Source organism: Cuculus canorus, chromosome 7 (genome assembly GCF_017976375.1).
Source record: "Cuculus canorus isolate bCucCan1 chromosome 7, bCucCan1.pri, whole genome shotgun sequence".
Lineage (NCBI taxonomy): Eukaryota > Metazoa > Chordata > Aves > Cuculiformes > Cuculidae > Cuculus > Cuculus canorus.
This window is the reverse complement of record NC_071407.1, coordinates 28,210,239-28,227,405: the sequence shown is the minus strand read 5'-3', so window position 1 is coordinate 28,227,405 and position 17,167 is coordinate 28,210,239. Positions and strand designations below refer to the sequence as shown.

The 17,167-nt window shown below is 37.3% G+C and overlaps 1 protein-coding gene across 18 annotated transcripts in view; it reads left to right on the top strand.

The window, feature by feature from the left end:
- LDB3 (LIM domain binding 3) overlaps positions 1-17,167 on the top strand; it is a 130,903-nt gene that overhangs the window by 79,980 nt on the left and 33,756 nt on the right. For 12 of the 18 annotated variants that reach the window (XM_054071315.1, XM_054071313.1, XM_054071324.1 and 9 more), the window contains 2 exons: positions 12,426-12,461; positions 14,280-14,486. In XM_054071315.1, coding sequence (XP_053927290.1) covers positions 12,426-12,461; positions 14,280-14,486 — 243 coding nt within the window. Of the gene's footprint in view, positions 1-1,603; positions 2,529-12,425; positions 12,462-14,279; positions 14,487-17,167 lie in introns of those variants that run through there. The other 6 variants (XM_054071326.1, XM_054071328.1, XM_054071327.1 and 3 more) reach the window with 3 other exon arrangements.

Here is a 17,167-nt window from a genome sequence, read left to right as displayed (position 1 = left end):
AAAACCCCAACAAAGTATATAGCTTATTTTTGGCAGAACTGTTTTACATAGTAGTCACTTCTAGATTGCTGTTTCTAACTTCATAGCATATGTTCTGAACAGAGCCCATAAAGCTTGGGTATTTTCAGGTGGTAAAATATTCCTTTCAGGTCACATTAATGAGCACATTGCATGACCGTCCTTTGCTCATGCTGCTGCTCTTTTGAAGGCACACATAAGATTTAAAGTTACTATGAAAACTTTCCACTGCTGTTGTAATGATTGTTATGGAATAATTTCCGGAAGGATGGTATCCATTTCAAGCCAAACAGATGTTTGTGAGTACGTTTTCCTTGAATGGAGGAGTGTATCTTTAAAGCAGTAAGGGAATTCTTACATTTGATCTAAGCCCGCTGTCGCCAGCGTGCTCCACTGTAACTTGAAAAAATATTTCAGCTTTACTTAAAGGCATAGGAGAGAGTTTGAGAATTCATACATCAAGACTCCTTTAAAAGTGTTAATTGTATAACTGTGTTATTAGGAACAGAAGACTTAGAAATATCAGTGGATTTGTTAGCTTTTACTCTGTTTATTGTTTTGTGCTTTCTTCAGCCTCAGGAGTGAAACCAGCCCAGTCTGTTCCTTTCTGTTTGGCTGGTTTCACGCTCAAGTTCTGCTGTGTTAACACAACTGTCTTGCATTTTGGGTCTAAATAATGAGAGGAAAACTACCTTGTTTGTAATGAATCAAATACATTTTGCACATAACAAGAATATTTTATTTTCCATTATGTTTGATGTACTTCTCTGTGACTGTGCTCTCATCCCACATCCTCCTCCTTCCCCTTTTTCTTTACAAACCCCAAATTTAAACTAGAGAATATCTAGACGCGATTAACTCCTGAGAGGTGCTGAATATTGCTGACAACTTGCTCGAGCACCTTGGACTGCAGTCAGAGGTAACCAAAGGGCATGTTGGCAGGAGGTGGCCTTCATAGGGCCATGCTTTGAAAATCCCATGTTATTCTGCGTTTTGACACAAATGACCAGAAAGATTTATGCAAATATCAACACTTACACTCGCTTACACTGACAAAAGCTGTGGAAAAGTAGTGTTGAGATCTGTGACTGACAGTCCTTACAGGAAGGACAACACGATATAGATATATATACATAAGCTGACCTAGGATTACAGAATGAAAAATACTTGCGTTAATTTTGCTCTTGTATGGAGTTAGCTTTCACTGACTGCTCAGTTGAGAGGCAGGGAGGCAAAAGCTGAGAGAATCTGCTGGCATGAAAAGGAAAACAGTAGGATTATACTGCATCTCTAGCAAAAGCAGCCCTGTAATACCAAGCACAAGTCATAGAATATGAAGTCATTACTTCTCAGAAATGACCAACTGCAAACCCTTTCATACCTGGCCCAAAAGAGATCACCCAGTCTTCTTTGCGCTGATTTAAAAGCTGAGATAAATCCAAATAAATTGCCACTGCCCTAGTTATAAGGCAGGGGAGTGGTAGCCATGGTCCCTAACCCCTTTCTTTCTCCCTCCTTTCTTTCTTCTCTGTGTGTGTCTCTCTCTCTGTCTCTGTCTTTCTCTCTCTCTTTCTTCATGCCACAGGGAAAGGTTTGAAACGGAACGTAACAGCCCACGCTTTGCCAAATTGCGCAACTGGCATCATGGCCTTTCAGCGCAACTCCTTAATGTTAAAAGTTAAAAGCCCACATTCAGCAGGCAAATACATGAGACAGAGAATTACAGTAAAAAGTTAACTGCTGTCCTGAGTTAGATCCTAAGAGCATCACACACACAGGAAAGACTTACCGCTAGGGCTTTCTCTGAGCACCTGCCTTCTGCAGATTTCTGTTGTTAGCATGGTATCCACTCACTGCCACCAACAGTAAAAATAGTGATATAACCTGGTTCGAGTTCTTCATTATAGAGTAGATTAGCTTTGTCCTTTACTGTTTCAGATGTAACTTCAGTATACAGGAAAATATCATTATTGTACACTCGACTTTGGCTCTAGAAGAAAATAAGAGGGAAGTTATTGACAGCACTTCTTTAGGAGGAAGATGAATGAGACTTTTACTGAGTTTTATTGCTGTAAAGATAATTATAGAGGAGAAAGAAAGATGAAAAGGAAAACAGACTGAGCCTGTTATAGACTTTGGTAAATGTACAACATCCTTAGGTTGCATAGTTGAATGATGCTGTTCGAAATGAGATATTAGCACTGTGTAGTTGTATTTCTTCAATATATTTTACTGGTAGAAGTCATTTGCTGAAACCATTGCTGTAAGTTTTCCGTTGGAAACCTGAACTTGTCATTATAAGGAAGCTAGAGATAGCTGGGGCTGCTCAGGATCTGGGAGGGAATGGCCTTTTGCTAGAAGTGATTTAGGAATGAGAAGAATACATAGTGCTGCTGGTGCACTGAGGTTTGAAAAGCATCTTCAAAGTTTTAAGGAAAATGTTGCCCATTCTGTATTGCTTTTGCATTACATTTTTTCTGTATATAGCAGTATGCTTTATCTGAAATAAAAGCTTTTAAAACTAAAAAATATGTGCCTGTTTTACACAGTCCTTTACTCTGCTTTAAAACAATAGCTGCTTCAAGTGATTATTGAAAGAACTTTTCTTTCCACAATAAAAAAATCAGTCAAAAAGCTTTCCCCCATTACCTGTAATTCTTGCTGACCTTTAAGTTCTCTGAATTAGAGTAAGCCTGACAAAGCAGTTGAAAGAATAACAACAGAAATTAAAGAATATTGTATTAGGTGAAAACAAAGCATCATTAATAATGTTAGATGACAGCCTATTGATATTATTGTTTATCACTTCCATTTGCATAATGTGCTGTCTCTGGTAATGTGTTAATTGATGCTCATAGCAAAGGCACCTGGAACGTTGCTGGTGATTAGAGTGGGATCTTTTTGTTTCGGCATTACACCAATGCTTTGCTTTTAAGCCATCCCAGTCGAGATACAGCAAACCTATACCAAAGTCCCACAAATATTTGTTTGATGGACACCAAGAACAGTCACTTCCCTTTCCAGTTTATGCTCTGACCATTAAATGAAACAAAAATTATGACTAAATTGAACTGTGGATTCCATAGAACCAGTTGATGTTGGCCTGCACAAACCTGTGTTAGGAGTCTTAGCGTTGACTGATGCACAAGTTTCTGGTCGTAAAACACTGGCCTCTTGATGGAAGGCTGACTCTGCTGCAGCCCTCTAGAATGTGGGGTTTGTTTTTTCTTTTTTTATTATTCACCTCTAAACTGCAAATTGGGTACCTGTATCTGGTAGCAGCGATTCTGATCAAAGATTGAAACTCTTGCTGCTTCCAAACATACGGAATTTGTATCAGCTGTCCATGCAAGAACAAAGTTCATTCAAACTCCCATTGTTTTTCTGTGCCATAGAATGAAGGAAAAGCTACCATTAATGGGGGATTATTTTTGGATCAACCAAATACTGGAGTGCTTAAAGGAAAAGAAATCTAACTATCATAATTCAAACAAAAAGTCTTTTAGTATTAATTAAGAGTACATGAGCACTAGTTCCTCTTAAAATGCACTTCTCCTGTCTTATTGCAGTTCATAAGCATGCCACTCAATACACAACATTCATTTATATTTTCCTTGAGGGAACACAGATTCTGATTGTAGCATCTTATCAGTGCCTGCAGAAAACCAGCATAACTGCATGAAATAAGAGCAACATTTTAACTACTCCCAAATGTTGCTAAGATCAAACTTTGATTCCGAGTAGGTGAATTTTATTTATATATAGGAAATTTTGATAGAATTTAAAATGTCACTAGGTAATTAAGAGTTTTCATAAGCATCAAATGTACCCAAGTAAAAAAAATCTTCCAGTCCTAATTTTCAACCAAGTTTTCTGCATATGTAATAATGCAGCATTTTCACTAACTTAGGAATTGTGTATCCTCGATGTTTTATGAATATAATATAGATACTATTTGTTTCAAACAGTCCTTGTGCATGTACAATAATGGAAAAGAAAATGTCTAGGTTGTATCTCAACGTTTATGCTTAATGTTATTTTTAAAGATATTTTTTAATAATCAGAAAAGCGTAGTTTATTCAGATATGAAAGTAATGCAGATGTAATTAAGGACCCCCTTCTCCTTAGCTCTGCTTCAGTGGATTTAATGATAAAAATTCCTTGCATGTAAACCATGTAATTGGATAGAAAAATAGCTGTAATCCTTCTTCCTGGAGGATACAAAATGGAATCTAAACACTCTCGAAGCTTGTAGCGTTTAAAGTCTTTATATAATTACAGAAAAAAAATATAGAAAAAATCTTCAGTAGTTGGTAACTTGTGGAACTTTTGCATTGATAACGTTTTCTGAAGCTGCTGTCAATAAGGCAAAGGGTTTTACTACTGCATTTTTCTACTGCTTAGTCCTGTCCCTCTCAAAAAACCACTCAGTGATGGGCTTTGTTTACCAAACTGTCAATTAAATCTTTCTATCAAGTTTCTTACTTATATCTAGACTAGTAACTCCTTGACTCTTACTCCTCAAAATCTGCCTTTCTGTTGTCATGGCAATTTTTAAGCCCAGAAAATGAATGTTACAGATCTTTCTTTATATAACTCTCAAGAGGCCTTGGTTTTTCCTCCTGAGTAGGAGACAGACTTTTCCTGTAAGGTGGAGGAATTGAATTGGATTTGTCATTCTACTACATCTCATTGCTACAGACTGTAACAGACTTAGGCCTGATAAGATAGCTTTTGGAAACCACTTGCTTTGTCCTAGCAAAAGCTCCTCTGGCCTGGTTATGCTCTGTTTTTAATATATCCAGGCATATCTCACTGTATGTTGCTGCTGATTGACCAACCCCATCTTGCAGGGCTTCTTGCCCATTTTCAGAAGTCTGCTGTTTTGCCTAGGAAATTTAGTCTTGGTTAATAACAGTGAGGCTTATAATAGCTTGTTGATTGGAGACTCAATGAGTCCTGTAATACTTTAGTGTAAGACTAGTGATAAGGAGTATATCTGTCCCATACTGAATGTATTTTGCTCTGACTGTTCTGCTGAGCAGAGGACTATAGTTGGTGACAATACTGTCTTCTAAATAGCCTCTATGCCAAAAATAAAGTAAATGCAGGATGCTGATAGTGATATTAACCCGTGCCCTCCCCAATGTTGCCAGTAAAGCATAGGGCTATAAGCATTTAATGAAGATACAGCAAAGCTGATGCCAGTAAGAAATCAAAACCAAAAGGCCTTCCAGGTAAATCTGCTTGTCTGGTTATGACACAGGGAAATGCTCATTTTCTGCTGTGATATAAGACCGTTTGATCTAAACTAACCTGTTCCCTGAATACTGCTGCCTTGCCTTCTACTCAAATAACTTCCTCCTCACCTCCTATAGTGCCTAGTTTGCTGCAGGAATATTGACCGCATGAAGTGTGTGCTGATGAAACGTGGTTATAGTGTGGCTTTAGGAAAGCAGGCATGAGAACTTGAACTCTCTTCCTTTCATGCATGAAGAAATTGCAAAAGGAGGAAGGTTCTTTGGCTCTTTCCCTTGCTTCCTTTTTTGACGCCTGCCTGCATGGGAAGGACAGTAAGTTTCTGCTATGTAATAAATATAGAGGAAGCATACTTTTCGTTGTGGTTTCTCTCTTGTTAAGCACAACTGAGTGGAGTAACAAGGAACAAGTATTTTAGGGACGACTTTATCACTTTTGAAAAGGCTAGCACTTGTGTATTCCAGAGCTCTCTGGAGCCACCCTCAGGGGCAGATGAGGGGACACCATTTTTTCCACTTATGCACTCAGGTTCTCACAGGGACTAAGTTGATTTTGTGGCTTCTTTGTGAGTTTTGGTGACTGGGACTATCAGAAAATGCATCAATACTTGCACAAGTTTTAGTTCGCAAAGTTAAAAAGATAGAGTCCCGGTGTGGTCCATGGTAGCACCAGATAATTCCTTTCTTTAATCAGTTAGCCTTTAATCAACAGCTTTCTGCAATATACACAAAAAAATGAATTGACTAAAACTTACTCTCAAGCATAATAGCTTTCTTTGTTCTATCACTGCTTACCAAAGCCATCTGACAACACCAAGATAAGACAAGACAGCTCAATCCTCATACTTCATTTTCCAGAAACGAGCGATGATGACCTGCCCAATTGCCAAAAACTTCCTATCTAATCACTAATTGGATTGGCTAAATACTTTTGAAAGGTATCTTATTTTTCCACAACAGCCCATGAATAAAGCAGACTCCTATAGGGTAGCCCTTTCATTTAAGGAACATAACTGCAATAAAGGATAATAAGCACATCTGTTCAATATATTCTGATCCCCACTTACCTTTTAGCACCTAAATAGTGACATAAAACGTAGGAGTGAAGTAACTCAATCTCTATGGAATTCTGATTGAAATACGAATGGAGAATTGATCAAATATGATATTTGTCTTCTCCAAAATACTCCTGGAAGTTCTGTGAAAAAAAAAATAATTTAGAGATCATTAATTTCTTCTTTTCAAGTCAGATCTTTGTAGAACCAATTGATCAAAGATGGTGGCTGTAAGGCATGGTGTATCAACTTGAATGCACTCACTTAAAATTGAAAGAGCAAGGCCTCCAAATGAAATTAGCAAATACCACTAAGCTTTTCTCAAAATAGTTCACAGAGAAAGTAGTGCATAAGCTAACAGAGCTTGTTAAAGCTCCAGAGTCAATTCTGAGTGTGGCTGTGTGTACTGACCCGTATTTAACGTCTCATCTTTACCATCTCAGTCTTATGCATGTTCCCATCTAGCACTTAGTTTTCGCATGGGCAGAAATTAACATCACTTTCATCCCTATTGTGCGACCTTTAAGATTCTCATATGCATTCTTGCACTCATGTAGATGGGTAACCAGTGCCTAATGCTACCTTCCTCTCTGGCTACTCCCTACCATTGCCTTCAGCCCCACAAAGAAGAGGCAGTTGTTGCATGGAGCAGGCTTTCCAACGAGCATGTCTGGCCCAGACCTACTCGATTGTGTTCTGAATATCATCAGACTGGTTCACAGAGCTTTGTTTAGGGTGAGCTGGAGAACCAGCTGATAGCATAGCACTGGCACGGCTTCCTTTCATTCTGCTTCTAAATTACATTAATGTCAGCAAAATTACCCTAAATACTAATAACTTCCTTGTAGTTCATTTCCATGTAAGCTTTTGCTGTAGTTGACTCAGAACGTTATCTGATTACAAATAAGCAGGAGGGAAAGTAAGAAAATCCTTAGGAGCCTTTATGAAATAAAATGTAATCCACATTCTGAAAGACGGACAATTGCTCTAATTCATTCCAGTTACTTATTTGGTTCAGAAACTGAATAGAAAAGATGCATCACTCCATTTCAGATGCAACTTCAAACTTTGGGTACTAACATGTAGAGAAAGTATGAATTTTCTTATCAGTGCACACTAATTAAAAAGTAGCTCTAAAGAATTCTCAGCTGAAATTGAGACCTGTGGGTTCTGGTTCTTCTACCAGCTTCCCAGGGAAAAGTGAAGTCATGATATGAAAGAACGCTTCAGTGAAAAGGGAATTTCCTGGTGTACAATAACTCAGCTTGTCGCGCATTGGCTGTATCTAGAATGGTCACAGATACAAGCTGGAAGCCCTGATCCTGTGCTCAGGGTACCTGCACTGCGCCAGCACAGCTATAAGAAGCTAGAGGGATCCATTCAGTTAAATCCAGTTGCACGCTGAAGGCCAAGATAGGGAATAATTATCTGAAATATCTCCCAGCTCAAATTGTTAAACACACTCAGAATTATGTGGTCTTTGTTCTTATTAAAGTGGTGCATTTACTAGTAAGATAAACTGGAATATATATTGCATGGCAAATATCACTACATAAATCTTGGTAAAGAGTTAACTTTCACCAACACTAATGCTGCTGTATTTCCAGCTGCATTTGTTATTTGAGTGCTAAATGTAACAGCATTACCAGTAGATGCCACTAAAACGCATCCATAGAAAGTATTTGCTTTGACTTTAGTGAGCTGCTTTGATTGAGTTCTCTACCTGTTGAGAATGAGTTGCTGGTTGGTTTTGTTCTTTCACTGAATATATGATAATGCTTTTCTTATTCTGTGGCGCTGTCTGCAAAAACCAGGACACCTTCTGGGAGAAATGTATTTCCCTGTTTTGGAAAGCAGACACACTAGTACGACATACTGCAATCATTTCAGCGTGGGCTGCTCACATTCTTAACGACAGTGGCTGAAAAAGAGAGATATCTAGCTCTTCTCCCGTTTTTCCTGATCCCAAACTAAAGTTTTGACTAAAACAGCATGATAGTTGTCTTCTGTCCTCTCCAGTTAACTGCCTATGATTTCTGTGTATGTCTTGTAGTGTCTTTTTAAGATAAAAAAAAAAAATATATATATAGCTTGGGGGCAAAAAAAGATAAACAATCTCAATAGTTTTATATTCATCTGACCATAGAAAAATTCTCAGCTGCAACCACAGAAAGGTAGAAATAGGCTCAGTGGATCAACACAGCAGAGAATCCAGCTCAGAGTCCAGTCTCCAACAGTGTCAGTATCTCATGCATTTGAGACAAAAATGTTTAGAAGGCATTTATGTGAAAGCTTGGACACAACTTTACTCTCAGACACTCAATAAGAATTTTTTTAAAAGTATTTTGTGACTTCTGCTTCTTAAAAGGAAATTTTATTTCTTGGGAAATATGTTTATGTAAATATAAGTACGTTAGTATGACAGCTATTACAAGTCTAACAAGGATAAATTCTGCAAATCCACAACATGCTATTAAAAAACCCAGGCTTTTTAATTTTAATAAATATAGACTCTAATAATCTGCAAGTCTTTATTTCCCCTTTGAAAAAAAGGCCAGTGTATATCTATCAGGTTCTAAAGAAGACTATTGGGTGATCAATACAGGAAAATACTGATAAACAGAATAGTGATATCTATAAAACAATCCACAATCTCTTACTGAAGAGGGTGAGCTGATATTTTAAATACTCAGTTGGGATTCAGGAGAGCTTATTTCAGTTCTTTGCCCTGCTATGGACCTTCTTTTTTGACCATAAGCAATTCTATTAATTTTAGTTCCTCGTTTGTAAAATGAGAAAAATAGTCTTGCTCCACGAGAAAACGGAGAAAAAACTCACAATTATAATGTTCCCTTATTGCTTTAGTACTGAAAGACAGAGGAATTGAAGGACTGTATGGATGCCTCCCGTTCTTTATGTCATCAGATCTTCATTACAGATCAAATGGTTCTGTCTCTACAACCTTTTAGTAGAACAGAGTATTGAAGAGAGAGAGAGTCTAGCTCTGTTATTCCCTAAGGAGAAGGTAGCTGGAAGGTGCACAAGCTCCACATCTCAGGTCACCTGTTACATGTACGTGTTTGTTTGGGAATCTTTTATATTTGGTTTCCAAAAATAAAGTGGAATGGGAAAACGTTCCAATCACCGCTACATACAGTTCAGATTCAAGAGCCCCTTGTACTGGAAACTCTCTGAAATTCCTTCAGGCTCTTTTTAGGATCCAGTAGCAGACACAAGCTTGGCTTGCAAATGAATTTTACATTTAATTACTCCAAGTATTACAGTTCTTGCTACTGTGTGGGAAGGAAAGACACTCTTCCTATAATTTCATTTACTTGGGCTTTATGACCATATAGTGTAGCGTGTTTCTGTAAGGACACATTTAATAATTTAGGTTGTATAATATACTGTGTAGTAGAGAAGACAGTATATTGCATAAATAAATCTTGTTTGAGATATGTGTCTAATATTTAATAAAATCTGTGGGAGTTGCACTGCTCTCTTGGACCAGTTGTTGACTAAGGCCCTTCTCAAAAGCCATTTCAGCTGGGGACTGAAAGGGCTGCAGACATGAAGAAATTAATATTAAATCTTGCCCAGAAAGCTCAAAACTACTATCCGCTACTGTCAGTTATCTCAGCAGCCTGTGTAGCCACTGAGATATAAACTGCTGATAATATTCTGAGCCAAGTTCTTTTATATTACGCAAATATTGGCTTCACTGAGCCTGCCCCAGGTATGTATTTGACTTGGAATTAACATTAATTCTATATTTAGTCAGCCAAAAAAGTATTTGATTGTAAAGGCTGGGAACCCAATAGTCTGTTCCTCCAAATGCAAGTATTGCCAATAAGAGATAGAGCTAATCTTGAGCCTTTCTTGCTATTAGCCAAACGGGAATTATTCCTGTTGACTTGTAAGAGAAAGAATTCTTGGAATCAAAACTGGGGAGCAGTATTGTATGCCTTTGAACTCGTCTTTCCCTTTACTTTCTGCCTTTTCCTTTGCTTTATTCTGTGGAAGTATTTTTACTATACTTCTCTCTCTCTTTTAACCATCACAACTCCCCTGCCATCATCACTCAACATTATCCTGTACTTGTACACTTATGGGAAAAGCTTTTGTGAAATCCTGATCTCAAAGCCAAGTGAGGTTTTTCAGTATTCTTCAGTAGAGCCACCACAAGTGGGACAGAAAAGTTTGGATCAGATTAATAGTAACAACAGAGGCCTAGCGCTGCTTCTGCGTGACCTGGCTGCCTGCTTGTGGTCTTGACTATAATTTCTCATAGAGTACTTGGTAACACTGGCAATAAACAATGCTTTATTCCTTTCAGGCTGTGACAGCATTTAACATTTTCGCATGATTATGGCTCTTGGTGTACTAACACTGCCCCCGCACACAGGCACAGCTTCTAATCCATCCTCCTCTACTTGGTTTCATCGTGGCTTTCCTATACCTGACATTCCAGTGAACTTATGGCTTGATTACCATCAATATAGTGTTTGGTTTCTCATTGCTTTAGAGTGGTTATTGGGCTATTTCCTTTCAAGAGAGGTTCTTCCATTCTGACCATAATAAAAGTCAGGCAGCCACATCTGAGGATCATTTGAGATCTACTTCTGCATTTGAAAAATCAAACATGAATTTGAAATTCAATTCATGTATTTTTGGGGTTACATTTTAGTTAGATGTTTTAACAATTGCTAGAGAACACCTTTGTCCAAACTTTTGCTGATGTAAACTAGACTGTTTTTTTGTAATTTTACAGGAGCTAAACTAAGGAAAGAGTATGTGACTGTATATCTGTACCTATGTGTACATACATAAACAGAGAAATATATGAAATAATACCAATAATGTGGAAAATTAAGATTAGCCACTCTAATATAACACGAGATAATGACTGGAGCCCAACAAATCCACATAGGTAAATACATGTATTCCTTTTTTTCAAAGGAACTTCTTCAGAAAGAAGGTTCAGTTGGGTAAAAAGTTTTAGATCCCAGTTAAGAAAAAAGTTCTTATTTGGCATATTTCGACATTAAACGTGTTGTAATTCCAGCAAAATTCCTTCAATAGGAAAGGATATAACCACCCACTAAATTGCTAAATATCAAGACTATCTCAATGACTTTATTGTATTTCAAATTTAGGAGTCTAAGTCTAAAGGATTATATCCTTTATGGAATCATGGAATGGTTTAGGTTGGCAGAGACCTTAAAGTTCATCCAGTTCCAACCTTCTGCCACGGCAGGGACATGTTCCATTTACTCAGGTTGCTCCAAGCTTCATCCAGCCTGGCCTTGAACACCATCAGGGGCAGGGTATTATGAAAATACCTATATCTTAACTTATTACAGGTACACAATTGCTTGCACTTAAATGGATCAGTTATTTTTTTAAGCATGTATGTGTATTTACAGAATAACTGCCTAATTCTTTATCACTGAAGTTGAGGCCGAGTTACTCCTCACCTCAGTGAAGGAGTGATTTCACTTGCAGAATTCTAATCAGACTTAGACAGAGAAAACTAGTACCTACTTAGGTAGGACAGAGAATTTGTAAGGGATGCCAGACATATAGAATCTATCTTGATGAGTCTTTGTTCACCATTTTGCTGCTCATCACTTCAAAATATTGATACTTGAGGACCACCCAAATCTGATTTTTTTTTTTTTACCACTTGTAGTTGGCATCAGAATACGTTCTGCTGGAATAGTCTTAACTCTTTTAAGGAGGAACTTACTAAAGCTAAAACTATGCCTGAAATTATATACGTACGTACATACAATGTCTAATTTGTAACTTTTAATTTTTTTTCATTTTACTTCAACATTGAAACAAAGTCGTTTGCAACTGAGAAGCAGCATACAGTAAACTTATATGTTTAGTGGGTGTCACTTGGGAGAGCTGAAGAGGTTTCTCACAACTATATTTATGAGCAACCACTCTAGGATGCTTTTTGCAACCAAACATTTCTCCCCAACCCATCTTCTTTGTCCTTGCTTTTTCTGGTTTGGTTTGGGTTTTTTTTCTGCCATCACTGGCAATTGCATTTATTTTATTCATACTGTATCCCCTCCTTTCACAGAGACAAGGAAAATGTTGCTGCAGCATCAGAAAACAGGTAATGTTTGCTCTATGTGTTTGTCTTACCTCCTACTCAGAGTTCACTTTTCCCATATTATTCTTGCCTCAAAGCCACAAAATTTGTACACTGTTTGAGCAGATGATGAATGTAGAGGTTTCAGCTAAGTGGGTTTGTTAGGCGTTTTTTTCTAATGTAGACTTCAAAAAGCTCTGTGGTGGGACTGGCAAGGATCATGTCTGTCAGAACTTATAAACCTGAAAAATAAGAAGCTTTTATCAAATGTTCTTAAAACAAAGCATTATCAGTTTGCGATTGAGTTTTAAGAACAATTCCATTTTAAACTTTGTCAAGATTGTTCAAGGTGTTTTTAAAATATAAATAAATTTTTATTTTTTTTTATTTTAAGAACACTTATATACCATGTTCTTGAATATCTTGATCGATCCTCGATGGGATAGTATCTTTGTAAGTTCTTTAATCTCAGAAGTTTTCTCCCAAAGAATCTCAGCACATTTTGCACTTACATATAAAAAAATTATTGTTTTCTTGTAGTTCGTATATTAAAACATGCAAGTAATGAAACACAGGTACTTCCTCAGTAACTCTGACCAATGGTTTAATTGGAGCGAAAAAAATGCCTCTTACTAGTTTGTCATGAAAAGAGCTCGGTCTCGCTGCTGTCCTCTGTCTTGTTGATTCCTGCCTAAGCAGTGTGCAACCACTTTTTATTTTTGTTTTTTCATAAGGCTGCTCACAGTACAAAGAACAAGGGTTGCACAGAGTTAAAATCCAAGCGCAAGCATTATCATTACTAATGAGGCAAGAACAAATGGAACTTGGTACAGTAGGGAAAATTTTTGTTTTTAAGTTAATTATGTCAAAAAGAATGACGTAAATGCCTTGACTGCAATATAGCAGCTGTATATTTAAATTAAATTGAAAAAACAAGTAACACACATTAGCATTTCATGAGCAGTTTTATTCGTGTGAAATCATCTACAGGACTGTGCAGCTGCTCCATTGAAATATCTTTTTTTAAAATTGTTTTATTATATTATACCAGGAACAATTACTGCTTTATGCCTGGTGCTAGTGTCATACCATATTGCCTTAATGTTGCATGGTTTGTTATACTACAGCTTCTCTCCACCACCACTGTCATCACAGCTCTATGTGTCTTATTTTGATACTCCTAGCAATATGGTTTCCAGATTTAACACAAGGTTCCTTTTTGAATTATTAAACCCTTTTCTGATCTTAAGTGGTGATAGTCTTGATAGTTTCTTAGTTTATCAGCAGCCTGATCCAGTGAGAGGTGTCCCTGCCAGTTCCAGGGGTTGGAACTGGAAGGCCTTTAAGGTCCCTTCTAACCCAAACCATTCTATGATTTGTCCTGGCCTCATCTGCAATAGCATGGTTATCTCCTATAGGAAAAGGAATTTGGGGATACACGAAGAAGACACTGAGTATTTACAGAAATAAATATTTTTTTTGAGGAAAAAAGGAAAGACAGATGAATAGTCTTCATTATTAAACTGAGAGTTAACTTGATTTTTCAGTTGTGAGGTTCAGCACGTTCTTTTCTTCTCTGAAGGCTTTACTGCATATAAATAACTGCTGTCTGTGAGGGCCAGGTATCAGCATTCTACAATGCTGCTTTATTTTGTATGGCAGACAGTAAGCACATGTATCTCTGAAAACTAAAAAGTAGAATGCCGTTTTTTTTAATAAAACAACCAGCTACTTCTATGCCTGGAATTCTGTCTCTCCTTAAGAACCTGATGTTAACGAGGAAATGGGTGACATGGTAATAAATACCTAATTTACAATCCCTTTGTAATCTTTGTTACCCAGGCCTATGGCTACTGCGCATGCGCCACAGTATGTGACCTCCAGTACTTGGCATCCTCCTAAATCAGGCACCATGGATGCCAACACTGACAGTGCTAAGCCAGTGGCCTCCAAGGGCTCTGAGAGGTTTGGAGCAGGTACAAGTCAGAGGGAGGCCATTTTCATCCCTCCTGGCCAGAAAATCCCTCTTACTTCATCCAGTAATCGAAGGTACACTGTGATGTGTAACTGCATAACTGACCTGGCTTGGAGCTTTGGAATGGTTTGGTAATAACCTCTAACTCCTTCGGACAGAAATGCCCAGTGCCTGAAAGGCAAATGTCCAAGTTCTACAAATTCCAGCAACTTCTCGTTCATGTGGGTTCTGAGTTTTAAGTGGCACTTGTAAGGATCTCACCTACAACATAAAGACAACAGTCACTAAGCACCTTCTGCAAAGAAACAGCACCTGATATTATTCGCTCTATTTTTACACACATGCAAGTATGAAACTCTTCTGTGTTACATCTTTCTCTAAACACCTTCTCCTGGGCTTTTTTTTTTCTACAAATGTTACAATAAGAGATAATTTTTGCCTATTAATTTTTATTTTTGTTCCCTACATTTTTCAATTCCTTACAAGAAATCTGTTTGAAGATTTGTAACCAAAATAGCTTCGTGCATTACATAAAGGAGACTAAGTACTACTTTAATAATCCACTCGGTTGTTATCTGGACAGAGTCTCAGAACATTACAGAGAGGAAGAAGTATCATCTGCATTTATTTTTTAAATGTTAAGAGTGTGTTTGTTGCTGTGTTTTCTCATTATGATTGTTAACCATATTATCCTCCTAACCTCTACTGATCTGTGTTCCTTTTCATGAGTGACAATCAGCTGAGAAGAGACATGTGTGTTTTCATCCATGTAACATACTCACATGGCACATTTTATGTTTGTTACCACAAATATGGAGATGTTTGAGAACATCCATTTCCTTTGGTTTTCCTTAAAATGCAAAATACTGTAAAGATCAAGTGTACAGAACACCTGTATTAGAAAAAAACAAACTAACAACAAAAAGCTCTGTAGCATATGTAGTAATGCAGCTGTTATAATAGATGATCTGTTTCATAAATCAGCATTCGCATTTATCAGTTCTTAAAGTTCTTCTGCACTCTTCCAGATTGAAAAATCTAGGAAGGAGTCAATCTTGAGGAAAAATAAGTGATGTTATTTTATTTTAATATCTAAATAAAATTATTTAAAATCTGTAGTGGTTAAACTAAAAACAGTCAAGTTAGTCTGAATTCTTTCTAAAAAAACTGAGTAGAGAATTAGTTACCAACTGCATATACTGAATGTAACCAGATCATCCTAATTTTTAACTTCCGTATCTACTTCATTTGTATTTATTCCAATTCCTTTTTCTTTTAATTAATATATTCTACCCTACAGGAGGGTGATCAAGCCTCTAACATTTTAATAACATAAAATATACTGTTATGAACAGGATACAAGATAACAGTTTTAAAAGGTATTCCAGTATATTTGCATTTATTTTACTTGTATGTGTTTGTCCCTTTCAAATCTGTCTCCACACAGGTCCACGTCCACATACGGTCTTACCTTTTTTGTTTCTTTTTAAATATATTTCACTATGTGTTGTGGTTAAGAGTTTGGAGATCTTTACAGCAATTAAGTAACTTCACTGTTTTCTTCTATTCAAGGTATTGAAGTCTTAATTCTTTTAAATCTATAACAAATTGCCTTTCACTTCAGTCAAAACAGAAGGATAAAATAGCTTAAACCCGAGTTTGTAACGGTTTTCAGGACACGCATTATGTTCAGTTTTTAAGTGCAGTATAGTTTCAGTCCTTTCCTGCTTGCCACATCAAGAGGTGTAAGCACTGAATTGTGACTCGATGCCTTTTAATGGGACAATTCCAGTAGTGATAGGGCAAAAATAATCCTGCAAGTATTAAAACCTGGTCCCAGTCCAGCCCATGAGCCACACCTGTGATGTACCACACACAGCTGCTCTGCTGCATAGGCTGTGTGACTGATACTGTAGTGGATCAGCTAAACAGCTGAATTTACGTTCTAACACAAATGCATCAAGACGGAAGAACTGAGCTGAATTTCAAATGCATGTTATGATGGACAAACTGTTGCAAAACTGTTGCAAAACTTTTGGTGTAATGATTTGAAAACCGGAACTGCAAACAAGGTGAGTTTTTTTCAGGAGCTCACTTGTTATATGTATAATGGCAGATAAAACTTGTGAAGGAGAAAATCTTGACATTCTGCTTTTGCTGTGGGTTGCGTTCAGCTTTGAAATTGGTGGGCATAACAACCACTCTTCCCTTTCATCTAATCACACTGTAAACTATCCAAATGAAATAAGACACCATCATTTAGACTTCTAAACAGTACAAGGTAGAGAAGAGGAGGAGGAGGAGAGAGGAAATGGGACAGTCCCTTGCAGAGCAAGGGGTGTGGTGAATTCTGACGTGCCAAGCACTCATTCTACATCCTGAGGAGGATCTTGTTGAAGTGGTGCTTCTGAGAGAAGCAGAAGAAAATAGTGGATAGAATGGCTGAAAGACAGAAAATATTTGCACAATGGCAAGTTTGCATAGGAAAAAATGCAGAGGGAAGAAATGTTTGAGGACTAAGGCTGGGCTGAAAAACAGTCATGGAACTGCAAGGTTTCTTTTGTTATTTGATACTAACTGTGCTCAGGAAAGAATATTTTGGGTGTTCTTTGTACACTGGACAAGAGAATTGCTGAATTCCATCACCCTGGTAGGAGTCATTTGTAAGAACCCAGACATGTGGCAACATACTTATGAGTTAGATCAAAAGTAGTAAAAATATGTTCATTATGTTCTTATACCACTGCTTGTGGAC